This window comes from Phoenix dactylifera, chromosome 8, assembly GCF_009389715.1.
Source record: "Phoenix dactylifera cultivar Barhee BC4 chromosome 8, palm_55x_up_171113_PBpolish2nd_filt_p, whole genome shotgun sequence".
NCBI classification, from domain to species: Eukaryota; Viridiplantae; Streptophyta; class Magnoliopsida; order Arecales; family Arecaceae; genus Phoenix; species Phoenix dactylifera.
This window is the reverse complement of record NC_052399.1, coordinates 1,145,759-1,170,129: the sequence shown is the minus strand read 5'-3', so window position 1 is coordinate 1,170,129 and position 24,371 is coordinate 1,145,759. Positions and strand designations below refer to the sequence as shown.

Here is a 24,371-nt window from a genome sequence, read left to right as displayed (position 1 = left end):
TTGTACTCGATGTCTCCTGGGCAACATTTTATGTTCTCTGAGCCGCTCTGTCATGTCTTGGGTTAATTCCCTTCCTCTTTGATGTTTATCGGACGTCCGTCCTGTTTATATCGAATGATGCATACTTTAGAGCCTTTGATAGAAAAGTCTTTGATGAGTAACTTGGATGGCTACAGGCATTATTTACGTGCAATTGCTTTGCGCTCCTTGTGTTTGCCAAGCTCGTTTTGCTGCAACGAAGATCCCAAAGCCCAAGACATTTCTGGTACACAGTTGCAAGGCACCTCACATGCAGGCTTTAGCCCCTCGAACTAACTCTCCTTCTTCTTCTTCTCTTTTTTTTTTTTTTTTTTTTTTTTTTTTTTTTTTTGTGGTACATCCACGTCTCACCCATACCTAGCGTAAACATAACCCAAAGAGTCAAACAATAGAAGAGGATACAAGAAAGACAAAATGGAGTCATGGGTCTCCCAGATAAAATCTCCGGAGTGATGAGCCGTATATGATGCCACCCAATCTGCAGCACTATTGGCCTCTCTGAAAATATGGGTAGCCCGAAATACAACACATTCACCTAACAAAAGGTGCATATCGTGAAGCAAATGCGTCCCCCTGACGGCACTTCCGGGCCTCAAGATCCCGTCAATCACCATAGCAGAGTTCCCCTTAATTATGATGTGGTCTGCCCCCAACACCTGTCTAGCATAAAAAATACTCTCTTAGGCAGCACGCATCTCGGCACCTGCGACGGATTGATAGAAAATGCGTCGACCTCCGACAGCTACGAGCCTAGCCCGCTGATCCCCTAATGATGAAACCGTTGCCACAGCGGCCATTTTTCTTGGTACTACCGTTGAAATTTATTTAAAAAAACTAGAGGGTGGGGGTTCACTCTTCAGTTCAGTAGTTCCTCGCAAGGCTACCTTCTGCTTGAATGACATGTAGTTTTGAGCTTTTACTCTTGTTTCTTTTTCTTTTCTATTTTTTACATAAATATGCTGGGCTTAACGCTCAACAACCACAACTCCCCTTCCGAAAGAACATCAGATTGTCAATTCGTTGCTAAAGCCGGTTGGCCTTTTGCCGGCACTTTTATTTTAAATTGTTGTACTTCAAAAGAAGGGACTGCATAGAATCCATCAAGACCGCCGCTAATTTAAACCTGCTGAGATTGCAGGTGGATGTCGTCCCTGCTATGACATTGACAATTTTTGCAACTTCATGGCAAAGGTACACATAAAGGATTCTACCTCTCTAATCTCTGCACAGCTTCATGATCTTCTGTATGCGGATTCTGCTGCTGTACTTACTCTTGGGTTGTATAAATTTGCCGTCACAAAAAAAAAAGAACTATTTCTATATACGTATGTGAGGCCCAATAGTCTCATATCGGAAAGACTCGTTCCAGAGCCTGGACATATGAGGCGGGTGTCTTCTAATCCTGCAGACGCGTTTTGGATGGAAAACAAAACCGGAGAGGGATGAAGGACGCTTGCGGGAAGCCCTAGAACCGGACAATATCTGGCAGGGAAGCCCCGTGTTCCCCCCTCATGTGGCCCCACGTGGGCACTGGGTGCCTCACGTGCCTCGCAAAGGCGGGGGCGTGACATTTGGTATCAGAGCCGAGGACGGCTCTTGTCCGATGGTGGGAAGGGTGTGAGGCCCAATAGTCCTATATCGGAAAGACTCGTTCCAGAGCCTGGACATATGAGGCGGGTGTCTCCTAATCCTGCAGACGCGTTTTGGATGGAAAACAAAACCGGAGAGGGGTGAAGGACGCTTGCGTGAAGCCCCAGAACCGGACAATATCTGGCAGGGGAGCCCCGTGTTCCCCCCTTATGTGGCCCCACGTGGGCACTGGGTGCCTCACGTGCCTCGCAAAGGCGGGGGCGTGACAACGTACAAGATGGAATTCATATGATCTCGAATGAAGTTAGGGATAGCAACAGATTGGATATAGGCCGGGCATACTATTATCCATCCCTTACTTGCCTCAGAGTGGGGCGGGGCATGATAGCTAGAGTGAAATAAGGTGGGTTGGACGGATTGGATCAGAAAAAGTTACAAATATCTTCTTCTTTTTTTTTTGTGTCTCGAGAAGAAAATTTTTAAAAGTTATATATCATGTTTGGAGCAAGTTTTACTATGATCCATATCCACTGCATGTTGGATACAATCGGCCTTATTCAGATCAGATTGGATCGAATACCCGATATAGCATAGTCCTAAATGGAATGATATGAAGTTCTTGCCTTCCTTAATAAAATTTGACGGCATCCATCAATTCCAATTAATCAAAGTTGTAGTTGTAACTGATAATAAAATGGTTCATGCATCGACGCATGATACTTTTGGACATTGGCCAAAAATTTGTACCATATCATAAAGTGTTTTGTATCAGTAGATAGCACCTTTTTCTTTTCTGAAAAATAAAAGGGGAAGTGCCTGGGATGTGGGGTTTAGCCGCTTGGGATATCTTGCCAAAACGAAACGGAATATGGCCTTGAAAACCAAGTACTTGACTGGCACGTCTTTAATGGAACCTTATCCAGTTCTAAATTTATAATTAGCAAAAAAGTGTAATATACTTTCTTGGCCCAAAATGGATTCAATATTTCACTTATTTATGGTGAGAAAATATTTCACTTATAGTATGTCAATGTTCTCAGATGGTTTCCATTAAAGAAATAATTTTTGTGAGATTTAAGGAATGCAAGTTTAAAAGAATGTCGACTTATTTCACCGGTTCACATTACAATAAGATAAATCATATCAAAATTACATTACATTTCAAGGATTTGCAATTATGATATCTTGCTGTGGGTAGCTATATGATGCAGTGCATACTTTCAGTCAAGCTTTGATGAAAAGAGACAAATTTGGATAGTGCTAAAATAATCGCCCAAGGATACAATGCTTATCATATTTTTGTACAAAATTTAGAATTAGCCGTCATCAATGTGAATTGTTGCCTCTACACATTTTATAGAACGACTTAATGTCAATATTTTTCAGTTGAATTGGATCAGAGGATAAACTGAACCAACCAAAATATTGGCTCTTTTTTTCATCATTTTCAAAATATTGAGATTTAACACTTTTAGTTCTAACCGGTATCTACTTGAGATGCTAGGAGTCAAAAATGATTCCGCCGCATAATTGAATAAAAACATTGAGGAATTTTAACACTTTTATACATTGTAGGAACGAGAAACGAATTTTCTGAGCTACATAATTGAATAATCATTTACATTTTGAAAATTATTATTTACATATCTACAGATCAAGTTATCCTATTTTTCACATGGACACCTCTCTTGTTAGAGTTTTTGACTGACAGCATTAACCAATAACTACTTTGAGTTTCATTTAACACTAACACACCTAAAAAGTTTAAGGTTTTAAGAAGCTATTTTTATACAATTTTGTCAAGGATATTGACATTATATGGGTGGTAAAGTTATTTTAGCTAAAAATGGTAACTTATTTACACCTCATACAAAAATTAATGGGAGAGATATCCATGCAAAAATGGGATGAGTTGAGGATATAAATAGTGATTTTTAGATGACACATATAAATAAATGACAAATTTAGTGTAACCACTAACTTACCAAAACAGCCAATTAATTACAATAAAATAACTCATACCTTTTTCTTAATTTTACTTGCTGGGTTATAAGAGTTAGAGTGAGTGATAGAGTCAAAACAAGCTTTAAAGCTTGAACTAGAGCTCTCCTCCGATGGAGAAAATATTGGGCACATCCGGTCTACCAGCTCAACCGTAAATCTCGGACCAACAACATCACATCATGTTAGCCCAAGTTGCCGCCTAATAAAATAATAAAATAAAAGCAATGAGTCTTTTTCCTGGTGCCCTCACACGTGAGGCCCAAAGCATGTGGTTGGGCCGATCAAGTGGACCGGCTAGTCCAAGGGTTTGACAATAAAAGTTTCTAACTTCTATTTTTGGATTTGTACTCTCAAAAATCTAAACCAGGATGATTGAAAAGCAGCCCTTCCCTCTCAAAATTAATAAATAAATAAATGGCCGAAAAAAAATGACAAATGTTAAAAACACTCAGATAAAAAAATTACATGAAATAAATTTAATATAATAATAAGCAATGAAGATAATTATGAGAAGATCATGTATTTACTTATTAGAAATAAGTGTCGAATATTTGTTTTTATTCCTTGCAGAAGGCACCTCTTTTAACTAATCATCATCCAAGCACAGCACCTTCCACTACTCACCCCCAATGAAACCAGCCAAACGCTGGAACAACTCCAAAGACTTCTTACACGCAGGCTCGAACAGATAGAAGACATGATCCTCGCCTTTCGTCTCGAACAGCTCCACCATCCCTCCCCACCCACTCCCTTTTAGAGCCTCGTAATATGCACTCTCCCTATCCCTCAACAGATCCCTCTCCGCCACGACCACCAGCACCCGCCCGCATCCCAGTCCTGCTAGGCTTGGCGCCCCTTTCGCCATCCGGTCACTACAACAAAAATCATATTTGCCGACTCTTTATTGCCAACACTAGATAGAAGCGTCGGCAAATTTTTTTCAGTGATAAAGAATGCCGACGCTTTTAAAAAGTGTCAGAAAAAATAGGTTCCGTCCACGCTTTATTTAACATCACCGAAAGCCATTCATTAACGACGCTTATAAGCGTCGGAAGGGTTAATCACCGATGCTTATAAGCGTCGGTGGAAGCCAAAATCTGACGACACTTATAAGCATCGTAGGACTCCATTCCTTCCCCAAACAAAATCCGACCCCCTCCCTCCTCAACCCTTCTCCTCCGCCGACCGACCCCAAATCACTCTCCTCCGCCGCATCTCCTTCTCCTCCTCTCCCTCTCCATTGGCCTCCTCTCTTTGGCCAACTTCCTCCTCCTCCTAAACTTCTTACTCTGCACTCACAAGGCGTTTGAATTTTGGAACAGGCAAGGACAAGAACAAGGCCAGGTTTGGAATTTTTTTCTCTTGCTTCGATCTTTAAATTCTAGATTTTTTGGATTTTCTTTTGATTTTATAATCGGATTGTTTAGGAATTTTGTTCTATTTTTTTTTTATTTCATGATTTTATAATTGGATCTTTAAATTCATTTTTATCATCAATTTTTATCTGATTATGCAATCAAATGTTGTTTGTTTTCATTCATATGCAATCGGAACTCCGCCCTTTATAAAGCACTGATATGATTATTGTATTAGTAATACGAAATATGAGTTTTATCAATGAAATAGTAGAGTATTGTTAACTGGCATTGTTCGTTGAGAAAGATCCATGCATTTCTCTCCTTCCAACAAGCCCAAATCATGGCCAAAAACAGCATAGGAATAATAAGCTGGAAAGCTTTGGGGAAGTTTCTGAATCTCCAATCCATATATATGTATTCAAAGGATGTTTAGGGGTGGAGCACTCCAAGGAAACAACAAATCCTTTTCCAAATAGTAGAGAAAAATGGGTAAGTAGAAAATAAATGATCTACTGATTCCTAAGCATGATGACATAAAACACAACCTCCAGCAGTCTTCTGAATCTTCTTTTCAAGAATGTTCCTGGTGTTTAATTTCTTCTTCCAACATAATCAGAGAAAACATTTGATTTTTAGAAGTACATTTAGGCTCCAGATGGATGAAGCAAACTGACATGCATCTCAGGAATTTCTTTTTTCTTTTTTTTTTGATGAAACAGGAGATCAAAGATCACCCAGGATTTATTAAAAAATGAAGATCTCACGAATTTCACTTATGGAAAGATGCAAGTCTAGAACGAAAACATATTTCTGAGAGGTCTAAATAATCTTATTTTTGAAGTAAAATCATTAGTACCACCACGTGCTCACATTATCAATTCGGATAGTAATAATATTTAGATAGTAATTTTTACAAACACGAAATCTTTTTTATACAAGAAAAAAGGCATACTTAAAAGTAGATGTACAAATTGATCGGGTCGGACCGGATCATGAGTGACCCCGATCCAACCTTAAAATAGAGCTCCGTAGAGATGCAACAAATGAGTATATGAAGACGGAGATGATATATGAAAAGTTAAAACAAAAGATGTCCGATGATATATATATTTTTTTAATTTGATATTTTTTTAATTTAAGGGTAAAATAGGTATTATAAAAATTTATTAAGTTCCAATTCCTTTCTCTCCAAATCCTCCCACTTATGTGAGGAAAAAAAAGAAAGAATTGGAGCCCAAAATTTTTTCTCCTATTTTCTTCTTTTTTTTTTTTCTTTTTCTTTCACTAAAAATTTTTCAAATATCAAAATTTTTAACTTTTTCTTTCATTCCATTTCTTTCTCCTCAAGGCGGTCGCCAGCCCGGCCCAAACAAAGGCCCACTGCAGTCCATAGAGGCGTAGAGCTATTTCGCTGATACACGCAAACCCTCGTCGTGAAACAGTAAAAACACCCACTCTCTCTCTTCTTCTCCTTATCTAGTCTTCCGATCCGCTCTAGGGAGGGAGAAGAGTCTCTCTTCTCTTCTAATCGTCTTGGCCGAGAGGTATGGTTGGAAATCACAGCAAGACACCTTTTTTTTTTTCTGGTTGTTTTCCTATCCAGATTCTCTCGAATGTTCGATTTGGATCTTTCGGGGTGTTTTCTTTTGATTCTGTGTGATTTTTAAGGTAATGCTGCTGGATTTTGTTCCTGGGTTTTCGCTTCATTCCTGCTCCTCATTTTGTTCTCTTAAGTTTAAATCTTTGGGGGTTTTGATGCGTCGTATGTGTTAAAAATTTCTTTTTTTTAATTTTTATAAGAAATTTCTGTGAAAGAAGGGGAAAAGATCTGTTTTGGGTGTTCCACAATGGGGTGAATCGACGAGTCTGCTGTACCTGTTCATGTTTTGTTTAATTCCGATTGGATCCACAGAGAATGTGGTATGTCTGGAACCTCGCTGAATGGCTCTTTTCCGTTTATGTGGCTTGATCTGATGCCTTTTGTAATGAAATGATGCTTATAGTGCCGATTGACTCCAAAAGGTACTAGCTTTTTCATGGGTATTGGCTATCTGTTGCCAAATAACAAGTTTACTTCTTCTTTACCTGAAATTTGAAAATGTTGATTTAAATGGTGTAGCTAGCCTTTTGTTCTGTCTATTTTTTTTCATGAGTATACATGGCAGTAGATCTTTGCAGTTCGTGCTAGTTTTTTGAAATGGTTTGTATGTGGAGTCCAGGACTTACAGTCGGAAAGGAATTCATTTAAAGCTAATGGTTTAAAACTTTAAATATTGTGTGACATGAAGAAAAGCATGAGTTATTTTTGTCTATGTACTTAAGCATCAGAGTTCTAATAGTTTAAAACTTTAAATATTATGTCACATGAAGAGAAGCGTGGGTTATTTTTGTCTATGTACTTAAGCATCAGAGTTTTAAACCTTTTTTTTTTTTACTTTTTTTAGATGACTCATTCGATCCTCAACAGTAGGAATGTTCTACTTGAATGCCACACACTTATGAATCATTCAATCTCCCCTGCTCCAACCATGCTCTAAATCATATTTCAGTTATTGCTACCACATCTGCCAAGAATAAACAACAGCTGAACAGTAAATGTGCCATGCATTTTTTATTATCTTTTTGATACAGATATCATATGTATAACAAAATTACAGAATAAAAATTGCTATTAGTCTATAGTAATTAATTCCATTCACAATTTTTATATTTCCTTCCTAAACATCAGTAGATTACGTGTTTAGTGGCTAGCGCTTGACTTTCTGACTTTCACGGCGAAATTAACTACAACTCTTTTCCAAATCCAAGGATTTAAATTTCAAGTTGTAAGATTGAATTGATCTTTTTATGCATTTGGTGGTCAGATGGCGCTTAACTAATTATAAACATAATGAGAGAGCCTGATTGACTTAACTCAGGATGGTCCGATACTTAATATTTCTGGGTAACATGTAATTATCTTGAGCTCAAGGAATGTTACTTTACCATCATTCTTATAATAATGTATTCTTTAGGACTGATGAGGTTAGGCACATGCATCTTTGAAAGATAGCAAGCTTGTGATAACCAAGGCCTTGCCACCATGGTAACCTATGCTTTAGCGCCACAAAAGTTCTGTCTTCCTGACTATTGGGCCACCATAATGCGTAGCATGTATTTCATGTAGATCAACCCTTAAGTGTGAGGCAATTCTGATCATATGCATGCACTGCTTATAGGATATTGTTAACAATACCTGTAACAGTTGCTTCTGCTGAAAGAAGTTTTTCAAAATTAAAGTGATAAAATTTTATTTGCGGTCAACTATGTCACAAGAAAGATTAAATAGGTTAGCTATATTATTGATTGAAAATAGTATTTTAATAAATCTTGAGTACAAAAGTTTGATTAGTAATTTTGCATCTCAAAAAGCTAGACAAATTATTTTTAAATAATTTTTTAAAGTATTTTATCCTTATTAATTTTTTTCATCATTTTTTTTAAAAAAAGGCCTCCCTTAGTGAGTTAGCATTATGCCCCCCAACGCATTGGGCTGCCCCTGCTTGAGAATATGATTAGGCCTGTTAACAAGCTGAGCTGAGCTCGAGCCTCTCGGCTCGTTTCACGGAATCTCGGGCTCGGGCTTGGTACCGAGCTCTCTATTGCGCTCGAACTTGGGCTTGCTTGGCAAAGCAAAGGCTCGAGCTCGGGCTCGGCTCGGCTCGGCTCGTTAACATGCCTATTCCTAATTCAAAAAGTAGTGGCGTTCCCGTAATTCATTGCTATTGCAGGGGCTCTCTTGTATCAACTCCTACAGTAAATACCTGTCCATCTACCAAATCACGCCACGTGTCACCTTTTTCAGCCGTGCTAGAGCCGCATTAGCTCTCTTCCAAACTCGTAGCTTAAATCAGTCCTCTCTACCGTTTTTTCTTATCCCATATCGATGCTACAAAGCAACCTTTCTTATCTCAACATCCAGCCGGCAACATCTCAACACGGGATCTACATTAAATAAGTTATTCACGAGGAACATTTAACTGGTAGCTCTCCTCTTTAAAAAAGATACCCATGTTTACTATTCTATGTGGCACGTTCCGGCGGGCACTGTTAAGTCACAAGCTCCATTTGGGCTTGTGAGCTACTCGGGCTCGGGCTCGGGTTTAAACAGGCCTCATTTTGGGCTCGGGCTCGTTTGACTAATGAGCCGAGCTCGAGCCGAGCTTTTATCGGGCCCAGCCCGAGCCAAGCCCGAGCAGCTCGGCTCGTTAACAGGCCTAAATATGATGCATGAGAAAATAGTTTTGGCATATTTGGTTGATCATGAAAAAGTGGCACATTGCAGAGTGGTTTATGTTTGGTTGAGCATCTACTTTTCTATAAAAGTTGTATAAAATACCTATTTATCCGTAATAAAGAAAAATACCTTAGCAATGGATTTTAATGGCTTAAGGATACTTTTGGAAAAAGACCCCAATTCCCAACCGGTGGAAAAGTAGCTTTTCCATATCCACCATGGGTTTTTCTTTTCCATGAAACATAAAAATCTAATTTCTATTGGAAATACTACTTTTCCATATTCCTCCTTTGAAAATTTCAATCAAACAAGAGGCATTTCTTTATTTTTCCGTTGACTATACTTTCTCCCCTTCTTTTCTCGCAAACCAAACGAGTCCTAAGTGTCTATATAGTTCTAGTTAAGTGTCGCGCATATTTTTCTTTCTAATGCAGTATAATATAAATATAATTTTTTAATAAAAAGTATCTTTGACCAGTTATCTTGGTTTAGTAGTCAAGGCATTTTGACATGTGCAGACATCTTTATCTGTACATATTTGTATAGAAGTGCCCATGTGTTAGGGTTTTTGACATTGAAATGTCCAAAACTTTGGGACATCATGTAACTTGTAACCTGTGCCACTTCTCTACCAAAAAATAAAAAACGTGTTGTGGCTAGCTTGAACTTAGAAGGTTATTCTTAGAATTGTACTTTTCATTATTCACTTGCTGATATCACTCTGCTTGTTTAGCTAACTCAACCTAATATTTGAATTGTAGTTCTTTGTTCTTTACACCTTGTCTTGCATGACCTTGCCTCCTTGATCTTTAATCTATTTTTATATCAAATAGAGTATAACTAGGATTAGAAATCAGCGTCAACTAGTGTATATAAGCTGACCAAACTTTAAACTGCTTGACTGAACATGGACAAGGAAGCACAATAGCATAAGTCCGAAACTGTAAGACAAGCATAAAAGTAGTAAATAGTTTGAGTTCTTGAATATTCTTATGTGTCTCGTAATTCATGCTTGGTTAATAATGTCTGTGGATGATCTTGCTCTAAATAACAGAAAAGCACGGCATCCAAAACTGTGTAACGACAGTATGCGAGTCTTCGAAATAAGTACACTAAGAATCTTAATTTGCTCATCCACTGCCAGATTCTTGAGCACCAAGCAACTATCAAGTTAACCGAACAAACATAAACAATAACTAAGTGAAGAATTATTCAGTGAATATATCAATGATTTCAATGGAAACCTTATGATATAGTGCATCACACTAAAAATAAATGTGACATTGTTTATATTCTTTTCCTCCATCTTTCATGATGTATTTTTATTCTTATATTATTTGAAAATTCATTTCCTAGTCACTAAAATACCAAGAATTTCAAGAAAATCAATACAAGTTATACAAAGAGAAATTAGTTAAGAATAAAGATTGCATGCAATGTCTCTATAATTTAATTCAAATATGTTCTGAAATTTAATGCAATCCACTTAGCCAAAGTTATAAACAAAATCAAGATAAGGGGAAAAACATCAAAAGTCAAGGAGAGCATGTTAGCCGTAAAGAATCATGTGCTAATCTAGGGTTAGAAGAAAACAAGGGAAAGAAGGGATGCAGAAAGCTCACTTTTTGGACCCTCTTTTCCATTGGCCTTGTCAGCTTCCAATGCCCGTTCTTTGTCGGATGCACCAACCTCGACTGGTTGGTGCGGCTGCTTGGGAGCATCCACCTCCGCCTTCTTCTCTGGAACTTTTGTCGCCGCCTCTTTGGAACGCTTCTCTGCCTCTACCGCCCTCTTCTTTAGCCTTTCCTCAGCCTCCACCTTCTCTTTGGATGTGGCCACCATGGCCGTTATTTTGCTCGCTGCCGCCCTATCTTTGAAGAGGTCCGAGCGCCGCCTTACAAGATCGATCGCCATCTCGAGGAAGGCCATGGGTCCCTTCCTCTCGAGGATTGAGCTTATAACCTCCTCGTCAGCATCGAGGCCTAAGGTGGAAGAAGAGGAAGAGGGCTTTTGTTCTTCTTCTTCTTAGAATCCGAGATGACGGCCATGACGAGAACAGAGAGATCCAAAAAGAAACTTTGGAGAAGCCCTATTTTGATTCTGTTATTGAGAGAGAAGGGGGGGGGGGGGTGCAGCTCTTGCTTCAGTCCCCGAAAAACCTGGAAACTTTTTTTTTTCCCAGCATCAATCGGAGCAGATACTGAGCTCATTTTGGCATAACTATTTTAGATCTGGAGCCTAACTGGCTAAATTAGCTCCGACTTGTACAAGCTGACTTAAATAATGCATGAGCTAGGGCTGGCGCGTGCCCATGCAGTGGAAGCTTGGATAGCTAGGTTCCTTTCGATATCGTAATTGGGCCAAGCTTGATCGAGCTTAATTTGATATTAATTTTGAGCTTAGACTCTAAAAATAAAGCGTGATTTGCTTATTATTATTTCGAGCTCAAATATGTGTTTGATTTTAAAGTTTGAGTCTAATTGTTCAGTTTGATAATTCTAAATTGAGTTGAAATCAATTTAAGTTTGAATCAAGCTTCTGTTCAAGTCTTATCAAATAGACCCGGTCAAGCTGTGTTAGCTTTCATCTCAGTTTGAAATTAATTTCGACTTCATGTTTGATTTGTTTAGCTGCAAAATAAGCTTGATTCAAGCTTTCCTTGAGCTGGGCAATTCTTAATTTGACCTTATCTTTCTCACTGTGTTAAACAACCCTATATCCTAGCTCCATGTTCTGAGTTGTGGGCGTCTCTAGTTTCTCCAATAAACATGAGTTTGATAAATTGGATTGCTTCAAATGGGAAACCATATAGAGTAATTCAAGGACAGAAAGGTATAAAGCTTAAGAAATACACAATTAAGAGTTCTTAGAGATTGTAGTTTTAAGAGGAAAAAAAAGAATAGAACCATGATATAAGAAGGATGAATAGATAAAAAAATGATTCTTAAAGCATGTGAATAGATATTTTATTTGATAAAAAGAATGATTACATGTAAAATGACCATCAAAATCAAAGGATGGGAATAAAATTTTCAATCAATAGAAATTAAGTGTAAAATTCAAAGATGGCCCTCAAAGGAAGAACTTAATGCCAAATAATTGGAAGGAGCAAAGGAGCCAAAAAAAAGAGTAAAAAATAAAAAAAAGGCTTTCTTGAGACATCTCTACTACTATAAAGTGAACTTTAAGGACAGATCCCTGCTCCATTGTTTAACTCTATCATGGGACCTAGCCTCTTGGACTCTTTCTAAAGTCCCCCTTCATAGTCATCATGTGACACTATCTTCTTTCTTTGATATGTGATATATTTCTTTGGCTTGAAATCCGTTTTCACCCTTTTTATCATTCTTTTTTCCCATGATTAATGGAAGTTATATTCATTGCACATATAGGGCTCTAAGAGAATGAAAAGAAGAATGTAAACATAGAATCTTCAAGTGGTAGATTATCAAGCAAAAGGGATTCTGATTCTCATGATTAACAAAAAGAAAAACAACTAAAGCATTTTATGATTTCATGTAAGGGCGATATTCATTACACCAAAAAAGAAAATATATTTACCATACGCCAACACTCTTCCCTCTTTTTTTATATCAATCTTCAATAGAGAAGTGCCAACCAGTTGAACTAGCAGTTTTTGACGCACTTTATTGGGTTAAAGTTGAACACTTACTTTCCATTTTAAAGTGGGCCTAAAATGCATCTTAGAAAAAGTTATAGCAATTGCCCTGAGATTATCACCAAGTAAGCCTATTACTCAAATGCATCAGGAAAATTGCATGATACTTGTCAAAAATGAATCTTCAATATGTAACTATAATAGAACTTGAAACCCATGATTGGTCATCCGACATTCTCTAATATTTGATTTTTGCATGCTTGCTTCTAATCAAACCCACCTACAATCAAGAAAAAGCAAATAGGGCATGCTTTCAAATGTGAATGTCAATCCACCTATCCACTTTATGAATATCTTTTTTTTTAAGTTTTTGATTAGATATAGCATATCCTTTCATGCATTCGTTTGGAGCTAAAGCATCTACTCCATTTATACAAACATTAAAATACATCCTCTAGCGTTTGAACTTTTCCTTTTTGGCTGTAAAATGAGAAAGTTATTCTAGCAAGCTAGCCAATGGTTTAACACGAGAAAATGATCAAGCATACTTTGGGGTGTTCTAGGTTTAGCAAGGTCAAAGTTTTGTAAGCTCGATATGGAAGGTCTTAACTTTGAGATAACTTCCCACTATACTAAAATTCATTGTTGCTACCAAAGAAATGGATTGAGAAACATATAGTTAAAAGAAAATTCATCAAAATGGGAATCTAAGAAAAATATTGGCATAATAAGATTGGCAAAATATTCATCGAAATTCATTCAAACTTTTAACTCTTCTTCGACAATGCACACACTAATGCATGCTGCATGCATGCTGCGTATGCACCACAGAATGATATATTAACTCTTCTTTGCTTCCAAAACAAGAGGCGTAGTGTTAAAACTGTTGGACAATGGACTAAGAAAACTTGTATTGAATGGCATTTTCAAGGATATATTTGGAATTTACATATTATACCTCCTCCTACATCTCATTAGAAAAAAAATTCATCAAATTTTATCAAGTGTTAAAGGCTTTTGTGCGAGTGTCTTTTAACTTTTAAAAAACCTATATTTCCCATTTTAGCAAAAAAAAAAACCTATATTCCTCTGTTGTAGAAAAAAGGGGAAAAATGGTTCAGGTTGCCGTTCTGCACCCAAACCTAATTCAGGATGGATTAACTATGAGCCCAATAAAAAAAACGTTGCAGGTTTTGTCCAGGTTTGGCGATACCCGGTCTGCTTGCTCTTCGGTGCTCATTCTAAACTTTTACTGCGCATAGCGGCGGTGGCGAGTGAAATCGGAAGGAAGAGATGTCGTACATGAGAGGAGATCTGCTGACGAGGACTAGGAAGCTGGTGAAGGGTCTCGCCAAGCCCACCCCCGTTTGGCTCAAGGCCATGGAACAGTACGAGCCTTTCCCTTTCCGAATTTCCCCTTCCCCTTGTTTATTATAATTATTTCACTCAGGAAAAATTGGATGCCTTCATTTGATTGTGCCTCTCAGGGCACCGCCTGTGGCATTTCCTCGTACCGATGGAAAGATCAAGAAGATTGAGATGCCGGAGGATATTTACGTCAAGAGGTTCTTCAAGAAACATCCGGATTCTCTATACCACGACGCCGTAAAGTATTGTTCTCGATTGCCATCTCTGTTTTTTTTTTAACATCTTGTTTGTGTGCTCTTATTATTTGTCATGTTTGTCATAATGCATGGAAGTTTTAACATGATAAATATATTTGATTCATAATGAATGACAAATATTCGAATTGATGGAGCTATACTACAATATAAGAAATTTGGACAAAAATTTACATGCTCATAAGAAGATACCTGCATGATGTAATTCAAGAAATATAAGAATTTCGATTATTTCAACAATTTATTGATAGAAAAGCATCCTTAAACACCACATTTCTTGTATGGTTGTCAACTGTCCTTATTTGTAGAACATTACTTACCAAAATTTTAGTTATACTTCTGTATATGCCTCTATGTTCGGCAATATGTAACTGCCCAAAATATACTTTAAATGTGGGATAATTTGACTTTGTGTTTCTTAATTGTTAGGCGAAACATAGTCTTGGTGAAAGGTGTTTCTTTATAGATTTACAAGGCATTTTATGTTTTCAGAAGTCTTCAATTGAATTGATGGCATGGAAGATCTTGTTCTTGAAAAATTGACGAGTATAAATTTCTACATGGATGAAGTTGATACAATATGCTTTGCAAAGACCAACCCTTGAGTTAATAATCATTAGAAGCATATTTGGAGTGCCTGTTTTCAGAGTTAACTTTATCTCGTGGCAATCCTCTTAGTGATGTGGTATTCAGAGATTCTTTTTAATAGAAGTCATGATGATTATCTTGAACCAAACAATGAGGAACAGAGAACTTCATTCCCTCAAAGGATCTGAATATTTGAAAATTAATTTATCGGCATGTTCATTTGTTTGATTTGTTAGTGCCCATTCCATCATGTAGTTATCATAGTTTTCCTTCTTGTTCAAGGATGGCAATACCTTACAAATCAATTCATTTTAGGAGTGCTTGTCGTCCTACATTATGACCTTTTCATCTTCGGAGTTCTTCAATATTATTCAACATCTTGTTCCTTTCTAGCACCATGTTGCAAAAGGAAAGCAGTGAAAAACATTCATCTTAGCTCAGGAGTTTTCTCTTAAATATATGATGTTTACATTTAACCATAGTAATTACTTGACAAGAGTTGCAATAAGGACTGTTTCCTGGAGGAGGATGAGTCTCCTGTAATTGCAGGTGAGAGAGGGTGTATCCTCTCAGAAATTTACTGAAGCATTACCTATCAACAGGAAGAAAATGTGATTTCTCAAAAAATATGAATAAGACATTTGTTTCAAGACAGAATTATCTAGTGTGAATCCATTCAATGAGAGGTAATGATTAACATGAGTAATACAAATCTTTAGGAATGAGAGACTGATAGACACAGAGACAGGATATAGTGGTTTTAGTCTACAGCGCATATGCTTGATAATAATTACTTTTCACCTTTCTTTTGATCAGGAATTTGATTTATCCTTCTTATGGTAGGGTATTATCTTCTTAATATTTGTTAGAGGGGACTTCAAGTGGAATTCTCTAGAAAATTTTGCAGAATCCACATAATTGTTTGGGACAGAGATCCTCGCTCTCTTCCAATGCGGAAATCTCCATATTCTTTAGATATTACTAAGGCACATCTTATCCTGTAGATAAGCGCATGCCTGAAATGAGGCAATATTCTTATGGTGAAGTGTTGTAGAGGTATATGACCCTATAGGGATTTTATGAAATTTCATGGCACAAGGAAAGACCTGGTATTACAAAATCAGAAAATGCAATTTTAAAACTTATGTAAAATCCAAGAATTTCATGTTTTGCAATACATCTAAATGTATCTTTGGAGGTGGGCGGTAACATCTCAGCAAATCTGCTATATTATGTTATTATATTGGATGCTATATCTGTCTTAAATGCATTACAAATTATGGTATTACAAAATATAATGTCAATCATATTTGTTTTTAAAAAAATATTATGCTATTCATTCCTTACAATGTTGTTATGATTTTAACCTCTCCCAAGACCTTGGCTCAGAAAAGTAGCCCTGTATGTCTTGGTTGATATTCTGAAATATCACTAGATAATGGCTGATCAATATTTGTGTACAAGTGCCTTCATTTGATTGTTGGATCACATACTATATTGACTGATAAATTCATCTCCGGGTTGTTTTCCATCGTCCAAGACATTCAGATTCTTGGTTAAACTTTCATCGGTGCCGCATTTCAGTTGAGATGAAACTGAAATCTTAAAGTTATAAACCTTGTCATCTCTTGCACAGGCCTTTACTTAAATCCTTCATCTAGTCGGACCAGCCTTTCGCAGTTTTTGCCTTTTTAAATTGGTAGCATTCTAATAAAATCATATTAATAATTATTAGTCTTGACCATTTTTTTCCCTAGCTCACATTGTATCATGAGTGAATTTGGTGCCTTGGGAAGTCAGAATAATGAATTTTTCATTTTCATCAGGATAAGTGGATTTGATCCCCCTCCTGCACGAGTTTTTGCTTGGCGCGTGCTGCAACTAAAAGGACAGGGTGTCTGTGAAGAGGAGGCCATGGCTGTAGCTGATGTATATCCCCGTTTCTTTTGATTCTTCATATTTTTTTTTTCTTCAGGTGCACATGGTCAAAATTTGAAACATTGATCTACCCCCATATCCTTCGATTTTTACAAGTCCATTAGCTCTTATAACCAGGAACTTTGCTTGGATTTACTTCACTGAATCTTCATATCCTTGTCTTAACAATTTTCCTTTTTTGTTAGATGGAATATCGTGCTGAAAAGAAAGGAAAGAAGAAGGCATATGCCGAGTTGAAGCAAATTGCACGCCTCCAGGGGAAGGCACCACCTCCAAACCCATACCCAAGTGCCATCAAAGAGATACAAGCAGAGGAGAAGAAATATGTTCATGATCGTTTCTTTAATCCCAAGATACTTGAGATTGTGCGAAACATGAAAGCTGAAAAGGCTGCAAAGATGCAAGATCAACAAGGAGGTGGTGGTAGTGGTGCAGGTGGCGGCCAGCCTCGTGGCTGGAATGTTGGTCAGCGCCGGTGAACTCTCTTCATGGTTATATAAGGTGCTTTGTTAAATTTGGTCTTTTGTCTGATCAGTTTGTTCAGAAACTAGGGAACATTTCATGTTCAGGGGGTATGTAATTCCCACTTTGGGTGTCTTCTTAATAAATGAAAATAGTTGTTTATCAGGCAGTTTTAGCACAATGTATCAAAAATTGACACAGTAACTAATGGCATATTCATCGAGTGCTAGTTACTTATACCTTGTAGCCTGTGATTCACCATGTGTTCAATTTCTGGGCATGTATTTATAGGAAGCTTCTAATTACGTGTGACATCAAAGTTCCAGCAAGGTGAGAACATATTCATGTGTGTGTGTATGTATCTAAGGGATGGGGCGACGTCCATCCAGCCTCCTGCAGGTAGGGTTGAACTGAGGTCATTGGATACCATAGTAGAATAACTTTACCAACTGAACTAATTGGTGCCTTAGTCTTTGCAAATACAGATTGATATCTTTGCCCATCCCGAAATTGCAATATTTTACGAAGATCACCATCAATATTCTCCATCTTGGTGAATGGAGATCATGGTAAAAGCTGCACTAATGGCCCCTGTTAATGGGTTTTCTGGTCCTGCAAGAAATAGTGCAATTTTTGGAGCAACCCAGAAACAAACTGCTGGTGAATATTACCTCTTTCACTTGAATGTATTTAGGAAATTTGACGAAAGTTGTTGTAATGCTTAATTGTTAAAATTTCAATTCATGTCAATTACATAAATATGAGTGCGTCAGTTTATTCTTATATGCACCATGCATATTTTCTTTAGTATTATGCATTAATCACTGCAGGGCTGGACTTGTAGGTTCATAGGAAGATACTTAGTATAAAACCTTGAGATGTCATGAATGCTATTCATTTACATTTGGAACATCAAATCTCAGGCTAAATTTGGATCTTGATATCAACTTGGTCATTCTTTGAATCACAACCTTGCAAAAATCCAATCCATGCAGTTCTTATGATCTGAATGTTCTTCTTGTTGACCATCCAAAACCCTGGGTATTTTGATATGGAAAGAAATCCTCTAGTTCTTTAGCAACTGTCAAATGTGGATGTCATTAGGAAGATCGAGTATGAAACTAGTGTAATAGAGCAATGACAGAAGTTGCAAGAATAAATGGTAAACTGATGAAGGTCCAATTAAATTTATTGCTCACCTTTATGTCCATAAATGGCAAGAGGCTCAAAATAAAGTGGCAAGTCAGAAGAAATATTTGCTCGTACACTGGATATTTGCCTGCCTTGGATGAGCCATTGGTATTTGCTATTTATCTATAAGCTTCAAGCTCCATTTAGGTTGGCCAACCTTATTTGCATCACTTTACAGTCTAATGTTCATTTTCAAAAAGTGGTCTTAGAGATTTATAAGTCACGAATTATTGCAGTCCTAAAGAATCATGAGATGACAAATATGGCAAAGGTGAAGTACTAATGACACAAGATGTTCTCATGCCAAAGCAACAAGATTTATCATAACTGGTCAACAAATGTGTGTCCCAAAGCATGAGCAATTAGCCTAAAATTTGTAGTATATGGGTAACAATGGTCATGTGAGGAGTTTGGAGTCGACGGAATCGATTCCTTTTTTGTTTTGAATGTACAAAAATTTATGGAGCTTAGAATGTCCGGAAGTAACGTTCTTTTGCTGATATTATTACCAGTATTCGATACTAGGTCATTCATAACATTACTATACTTTCCCTATTCATTGCAGGTTGGTTATTGGCTGGAGTTGATCTTGCTTTTAATCTTAAGATTGTGCTGAATAATTGGCTGGATGATTGCTTTTTCTTCCAAATGGTTAAACTTTTCTTCGAGAAAATTATTTCTTCAATGAACTTTGTCATATTATGATATCTAAATATGATGCATATGATCCAACATGAATCTTTTTTTTCTCTTAAGATACATCTATTAAGCAACATATCATTCGAATTATATCAAATCAAAATTAGTTTTTGGGACTTTTATTTGTAATTTTTTAGTCTATGTTTACTATATTGCTCCTCCTTGTTTTCTTTTAGTAATAATAGCTCATGATTGCAGGGTTCATTTGGTGAAATTTTAGAACACCAGTGGCAGTCAAACGGATTCTTCTATCTCTATCAGAAGATAGATTGGTGATGTAAGACATTTCTTCGTTTTCATATTTTGATACACAATTTTGATATGATAGATTCTTGGCCCTTTTTTTAAATGCATAAATGCAGAATTTTATTTGGGATGTAAATACTCAACTTTTGAATCACTATTCAACTTAGTATAATTGATGTTTGATAATAGTATGCTCTATTGTCTATACACTATACTTCAAAACATTGAAATAAAAAAGATTCACAAATCACAACTATGATATACCCTCAATGTACTTGCATAACCCTCCAAAAGATATATCATATCTTTTGTTAATTTTTCCCCTTAATTATTCACTAATTAGTAAAAAAATGAATTTGCAGTTATGAATTGATTTAAAATCTTTTAAAATTATTCTTTTATCAGGAGTTTTTTCATATGCATCCATCGATTTCTCTGTTTTTATTTTTTCTCTAACATTTTCATGATTTATTCCTATCCTTTTCCATTATGAATTACCCCTCTGCAATTTACCCATATCTCAACTTTGTAATGCTGGAAATAATTATATAAAAGTCCTTATAGATTATGATATAACCAGCTATAGTGAATTGGCTTTGGCTTTTTTGTTTTATATTTTATCAAAAAGAAAACTATGTAAGCAACACTAATAGTTGAACTAGTGTAAATGGGTAAAAGTTGAACTGGAATTTCAAGCTAGATTTATCAGGTTCTTTATATTTTATCTGAATGTTAGGCGTATTCTGAAATGATAAAATAAAATATTTAAAAATTCTTAATGCGAGAAACTTTGCCTTAGGGGCATCACTGCAAATCTGCAACTTTTGTTTTTCCTGTTTCCAAGAATGAGGATGTGCTGGAACTAAAGCACTAGAAATCTATTATCTTGCTCAGTGGGATCATATCACATGCAGAAAAATTAACCCAGCAGAAACAGCATATCTTAACAGTCTCTCATTCTCACGATGCAACCAAGATTTCAGGCATAAGGTTAATTTACTAGTGAAGTTGCGCCATCCCAATATTGTCCAGTTCCTTGGAGCAGTCACTGAAAGGAAACCTTTGATGCTAATAACGGAGTATCTATGAGGGGTGTGAACGATAATATCTGTCTAAAACTAATTTTTGGTGAGCTAAGAGTTTGTAATGTTCTCTTGTTTCTGAAACAATGCTTTATGTACATTTCTTTACAGGGTGATCTTCACCAGTTCTTGAAAGAAAAGGGCTCACTTAGTCCATTAACCACTGTTAATTTTGCGCTAGATATTGCCAGGTAAATAAGATTTTATTTTCTTAGGCATGAATAGAAGTGCTATTCTCCTTTAACAAGATAGAAGCAATGGTAAATATAAAGGACAAATCCACTATATGTTATGTTTAATCGGTAATGGTAAACTGCAAATTGTACCATCAATTATCATGCAATGAAGATACTTTCTTGATACAGGAATAGAAGATTAGGTGGAATAGTTGATCTAGCAGCCTATTATATTGATATATCCCACTATTTGTTTATTATTTTATAGAGTTCTAAATTAAATGTATGTTGGTATACATATGCATACTCCTACATCTCCTCTTTAAACATTAATGACCAAGACCGGGGAAGGGTAAAAGGAGAATAACAAATAATTGAAAGAAACCTTATTTTCCAAACTCTTTTTTGGCTGCCACAACTCTCTCTCTCTCTCTGTGTGTGTGTGTGTGTGTGAGCTCATCATGGCTGCAATTTGGAAATGCCAATGAATTAAATTGGATTTTTCCTCTTTGTATTAGACATGAAAATAGAGATTACTTAAAATATGGTTTGTGAAGATATGACTTGTGATACTTCCACTTTTTTTAACTACTCCCCCCCCTCCCCTTCATGAGATGAGGCAGCCCTTATTATATTTCTTAACTAATTATAACCTTTTTCTTTTTATTTCGAAGCTGTATTTTAGTGGATTAAGGACCAATATGGTTGTTTTCTTACTGAGATGGTGGTCTTCAAATAGCCGTCTACCTTCTCTGTTTTTATTTAAGGACTCATATGCATGGCCGTGTGTTCTAATATTTTAGGTGAAACTGGCTGCGATGGGTCACTAGGACTGGGTTGCCATTGGGTATAAATCAAGCAATATTGACCTCCTGGCAGGTTAGGTTGGGTTCTGGTCAAGTCTATGTATGCTAGATCATCAAAACCCACCCTGTTCCAACACATTAATAATCCTAGAAGATCATAACTCCTAAGTTCTTTTTCATGTTTCAGGCCAAATTTTAGATGTAGCTCACATGCTAATATCTTCCCTTTTGTCCATTTTTCACTACAGTAGTTCTCGTCCCATTCTTAACCAGTGTCCCTTTTACAAATTTACAAATATCTCTTTGCTTTTTGTGCTTTAGACCTGTCTTTGGAGTTGTCTATAGACTTGCATGCAAGTGTGACCCATCATTTACCGTAGCAGCCATTCTATGACTTGGGCAGCATCCACAAGGTGATGGTTATTGTCTTTTCCTTTGACTAGTTCTAAGTGGCAGGAAGCTTCTATTTAGGGTAATGTACCTGCTTATGTAACTTCTTGATAACTCAAATATAACCCGCTACCTAAACATTTTTTTTAATACTAGGTTTTTTTGAATATTCGCTTCCCTAAACCCTGCACTTGCACCTACTCCTGATTCTGGTCAAGTCATCTGCGTACTTTTCCTTTTTCCCCCTCTCTTTTCTTTTTGCTCGTCTTGATGGAAGCCTCATTTTGTCCAACATGCATTGACTACCTTGCTGATGTTCTTGGTCTGCTTTTTGTCTTTGGAGCTCATTCCTGTCCGCTTGTTAGAACTTCAACTCCATCCCAAGCATGTATGTCCTATCAGAATGCTTTTGGATCTGTGCTTCCTTGGATTCCAGGCTTCATGGATTCTTTTGTAACAATTTATGCTTTGTAGTTCATTTTGTTTTCTTTTTTCTTTTTCTTTTTTTGGTTTGATGAGCAGATATTGTAGTGCCCACTCCTAATTTTCTAAACCAATCTTGTGATTTCTTTTTAATGGATTTCTTGCATGGGCCATCACTCTTCTGCTTGCTAAAAACACTGTTTACATGATTCTCACCTCTACTTATGTGGATGACATATCCTTGAACGCTAAAACTTGCCACTTCAATTTTTTCTTTTCATACATTTGTTTGACTTGCATCATTGTTGACTTGTTGATTTGACCTTCGGGTGTTTACAGGGGCATGGCATATCTTCATAGTGAGCCAATTGTTATAATTCATCAAGATTTAAAACCGAGGTTACTTCAATCACTGATTCTTACATGCTTTTGATTGGGCATAGAGCTGATTTAAATTAGTTTAATTTCAGGAATGTCCTTTTGGTGAACTCCAATGCAGACCATTTGAAGGTTGGAGATTTTGGACTAAGTAAGCTGATAAGAGTCCAGAAATCTCATGATGTGTACAAGATGACTGGAGAAACTGGAAGCTGTAAGTTTTTAGACCCATTTTATCAGATTTAATAATATCATGAATTTGAGACTGATTTTCATGTTGTTCTTTGAGAATCCAAGATCGATATATGGCTCCTGAAGTATTAAAGCACAGGAAATATGACAAGAAAGTCGATGTTTTCTCTTTTGCTATGATATTATATGAGGTAATTTGCCTTCGAAACAGCACTTGATTGGGAAATATTTAGGCTCTTTGCTTTTTGACAGATCTGTGCTTCTGCAGATGCTTGAAGGAGATCCCCCATTCTCAAACTATGAACCATATGAAGCTGCAAAATAGGCGGCAGACGGACACCAGCTAACATTTCGAGCAAAAGGATATGTTCAAGAATTGAGAGAGTATGTACAAATTTAGCTACTGAACAGCATTCATACTTCAACAACTAGTTACTGTATTTTTTTATTCCAGCGGTGGTTTTGTAACCCTTAACCTTTGATCATTTTCCTCAGCTAATATTCTCAATGCATCATGTGACATTTAAGATTTGGGTTATTGAATTCTGTAGGTTGACAAGCCAGTGTTGGTCTGCTGATATGAACCAGAGGCCCTCTTTTCTAGAGATACTCAAGAGGCTCAAAAAAATCAAGGAGATCTTACCGCAAGAGCATCACTGGCACATTTTGTAACTTAGCTTCTTACCCTGTAGATTATGTTTTTTCTTGTGCATCATTGGTTATGTTACCTTGATTGGTGGTATTGCAATTGATTATGCAGCAGACGTAGAATGTCTGTTGATGGAAATTGGCATTGTGGCTGATGAGACACCTCTGCTGTGGGCGCCATCATTTGCAAAAAAGTGGAGTTTAGTCCCCATCTTTCCCTGCTTTTTCCTTTTTTCCAATTTTCACTTTCTTATTTTTGGATGGCATGCTTGTCGAAAATAGATCAAGGTAGCTATTAAGCCCCAGCAAGCACTCTGGCTGTCAGATGTCAGCCGAGCATCAGCATCACTCATCCCTCTCTATCATCTGTCAGTGCAACACAACCGTGAACAGGTCATCAAATGTGCTTATGATTCCTCTGTAAAATTTGCTAGGTTCCCTTCTGTGGAAGGTATTCTTTTTGTGCATTGAGATCTTGAAAATGTTACCAAACAGATGTTGGTTTGCTTGCAATGCTGTGCTGGTCTGTAAATGGGACGTTTTACGATAATAAGGCTTATTTTTGTGTAAATATGTTTTCAGCTTTCTACAATTCGATATTGTAACAATTTTATCACAGCATCATTCTATACAATTGTTGGCTT

General features: G+C 36.8%; 1 protein-coding gene and 1 pseudogene across 3 annotated transcripts; both read left to right on the top strand.

The window, feature by feature from the left end:
• Positions 1–6,407: 6,407 nt before the first annotated feature.
• On the top strand, positions 6,408–17,739 carry LOC103718284. Of its 3 annotated transcripts, none has more exons than XM_039128579.1 (5): positions 6,408–6,535; positions 14,077–14,274; positions 14,374–14,496; positions 16,923–17,025; positions 17,220–17,739. In XM_039128579.1, exons 2-5 carry the CDS (start codon positions 14,180–14,182, stop codon positions 17,511–17,513), a joined length of 615 nt encoding a protein of 204 aa, XP_038984507.1. In that variant the 5' UTR covers positions 6,408–6,535; positions 14,077–14,179; the 3' UTR covers positions 17,514–17,739. The 3 variants fall into 3 exon arrangements, with proteins under 3 accessions (XP_038984507.1, XP_038984509.1, XP_038984508.1); XM_039128581.1 differs by having other exon boundaries at positions 6,429–6,535; positions 14,149–14,274; XM_039128580.1 differs by having other exon boundaries at positions 6,447–6,535; positions 14,088–14,274.
• A 1,931-nt stretch (positions 17,740–19,670) lies between these two features.
• LOC103718307 lies at positions 19,671–24,240 on the top strand (annotated as a pseudogene).
• Positions 24,241–24,371: the final 131 nt, after the last annotated feature.

Coding starts and splice junctions, on each gene's coding strand:
- LOC103718284 (XM_039128579.1), top strand. CDS start 14,180: ATGTCGTACATGAGAGGAGATCTGCTGACGAGGACTAGGAAGCTGGTG. Junction 14,275..14,373: donor TGGCTCAAGGCCATGGAACA/GTACGAGCCTTT, acceptor TGTGCCTCTCAG/GGCACCGCCTGTGGCATTTC. Junction 14,497..16,922: donor CTATACCACGACGCCGTAAA/GTATTGTTCTCG, acceptor CATTTTCATCAG/GATAAGTGGATTTGATCCCC.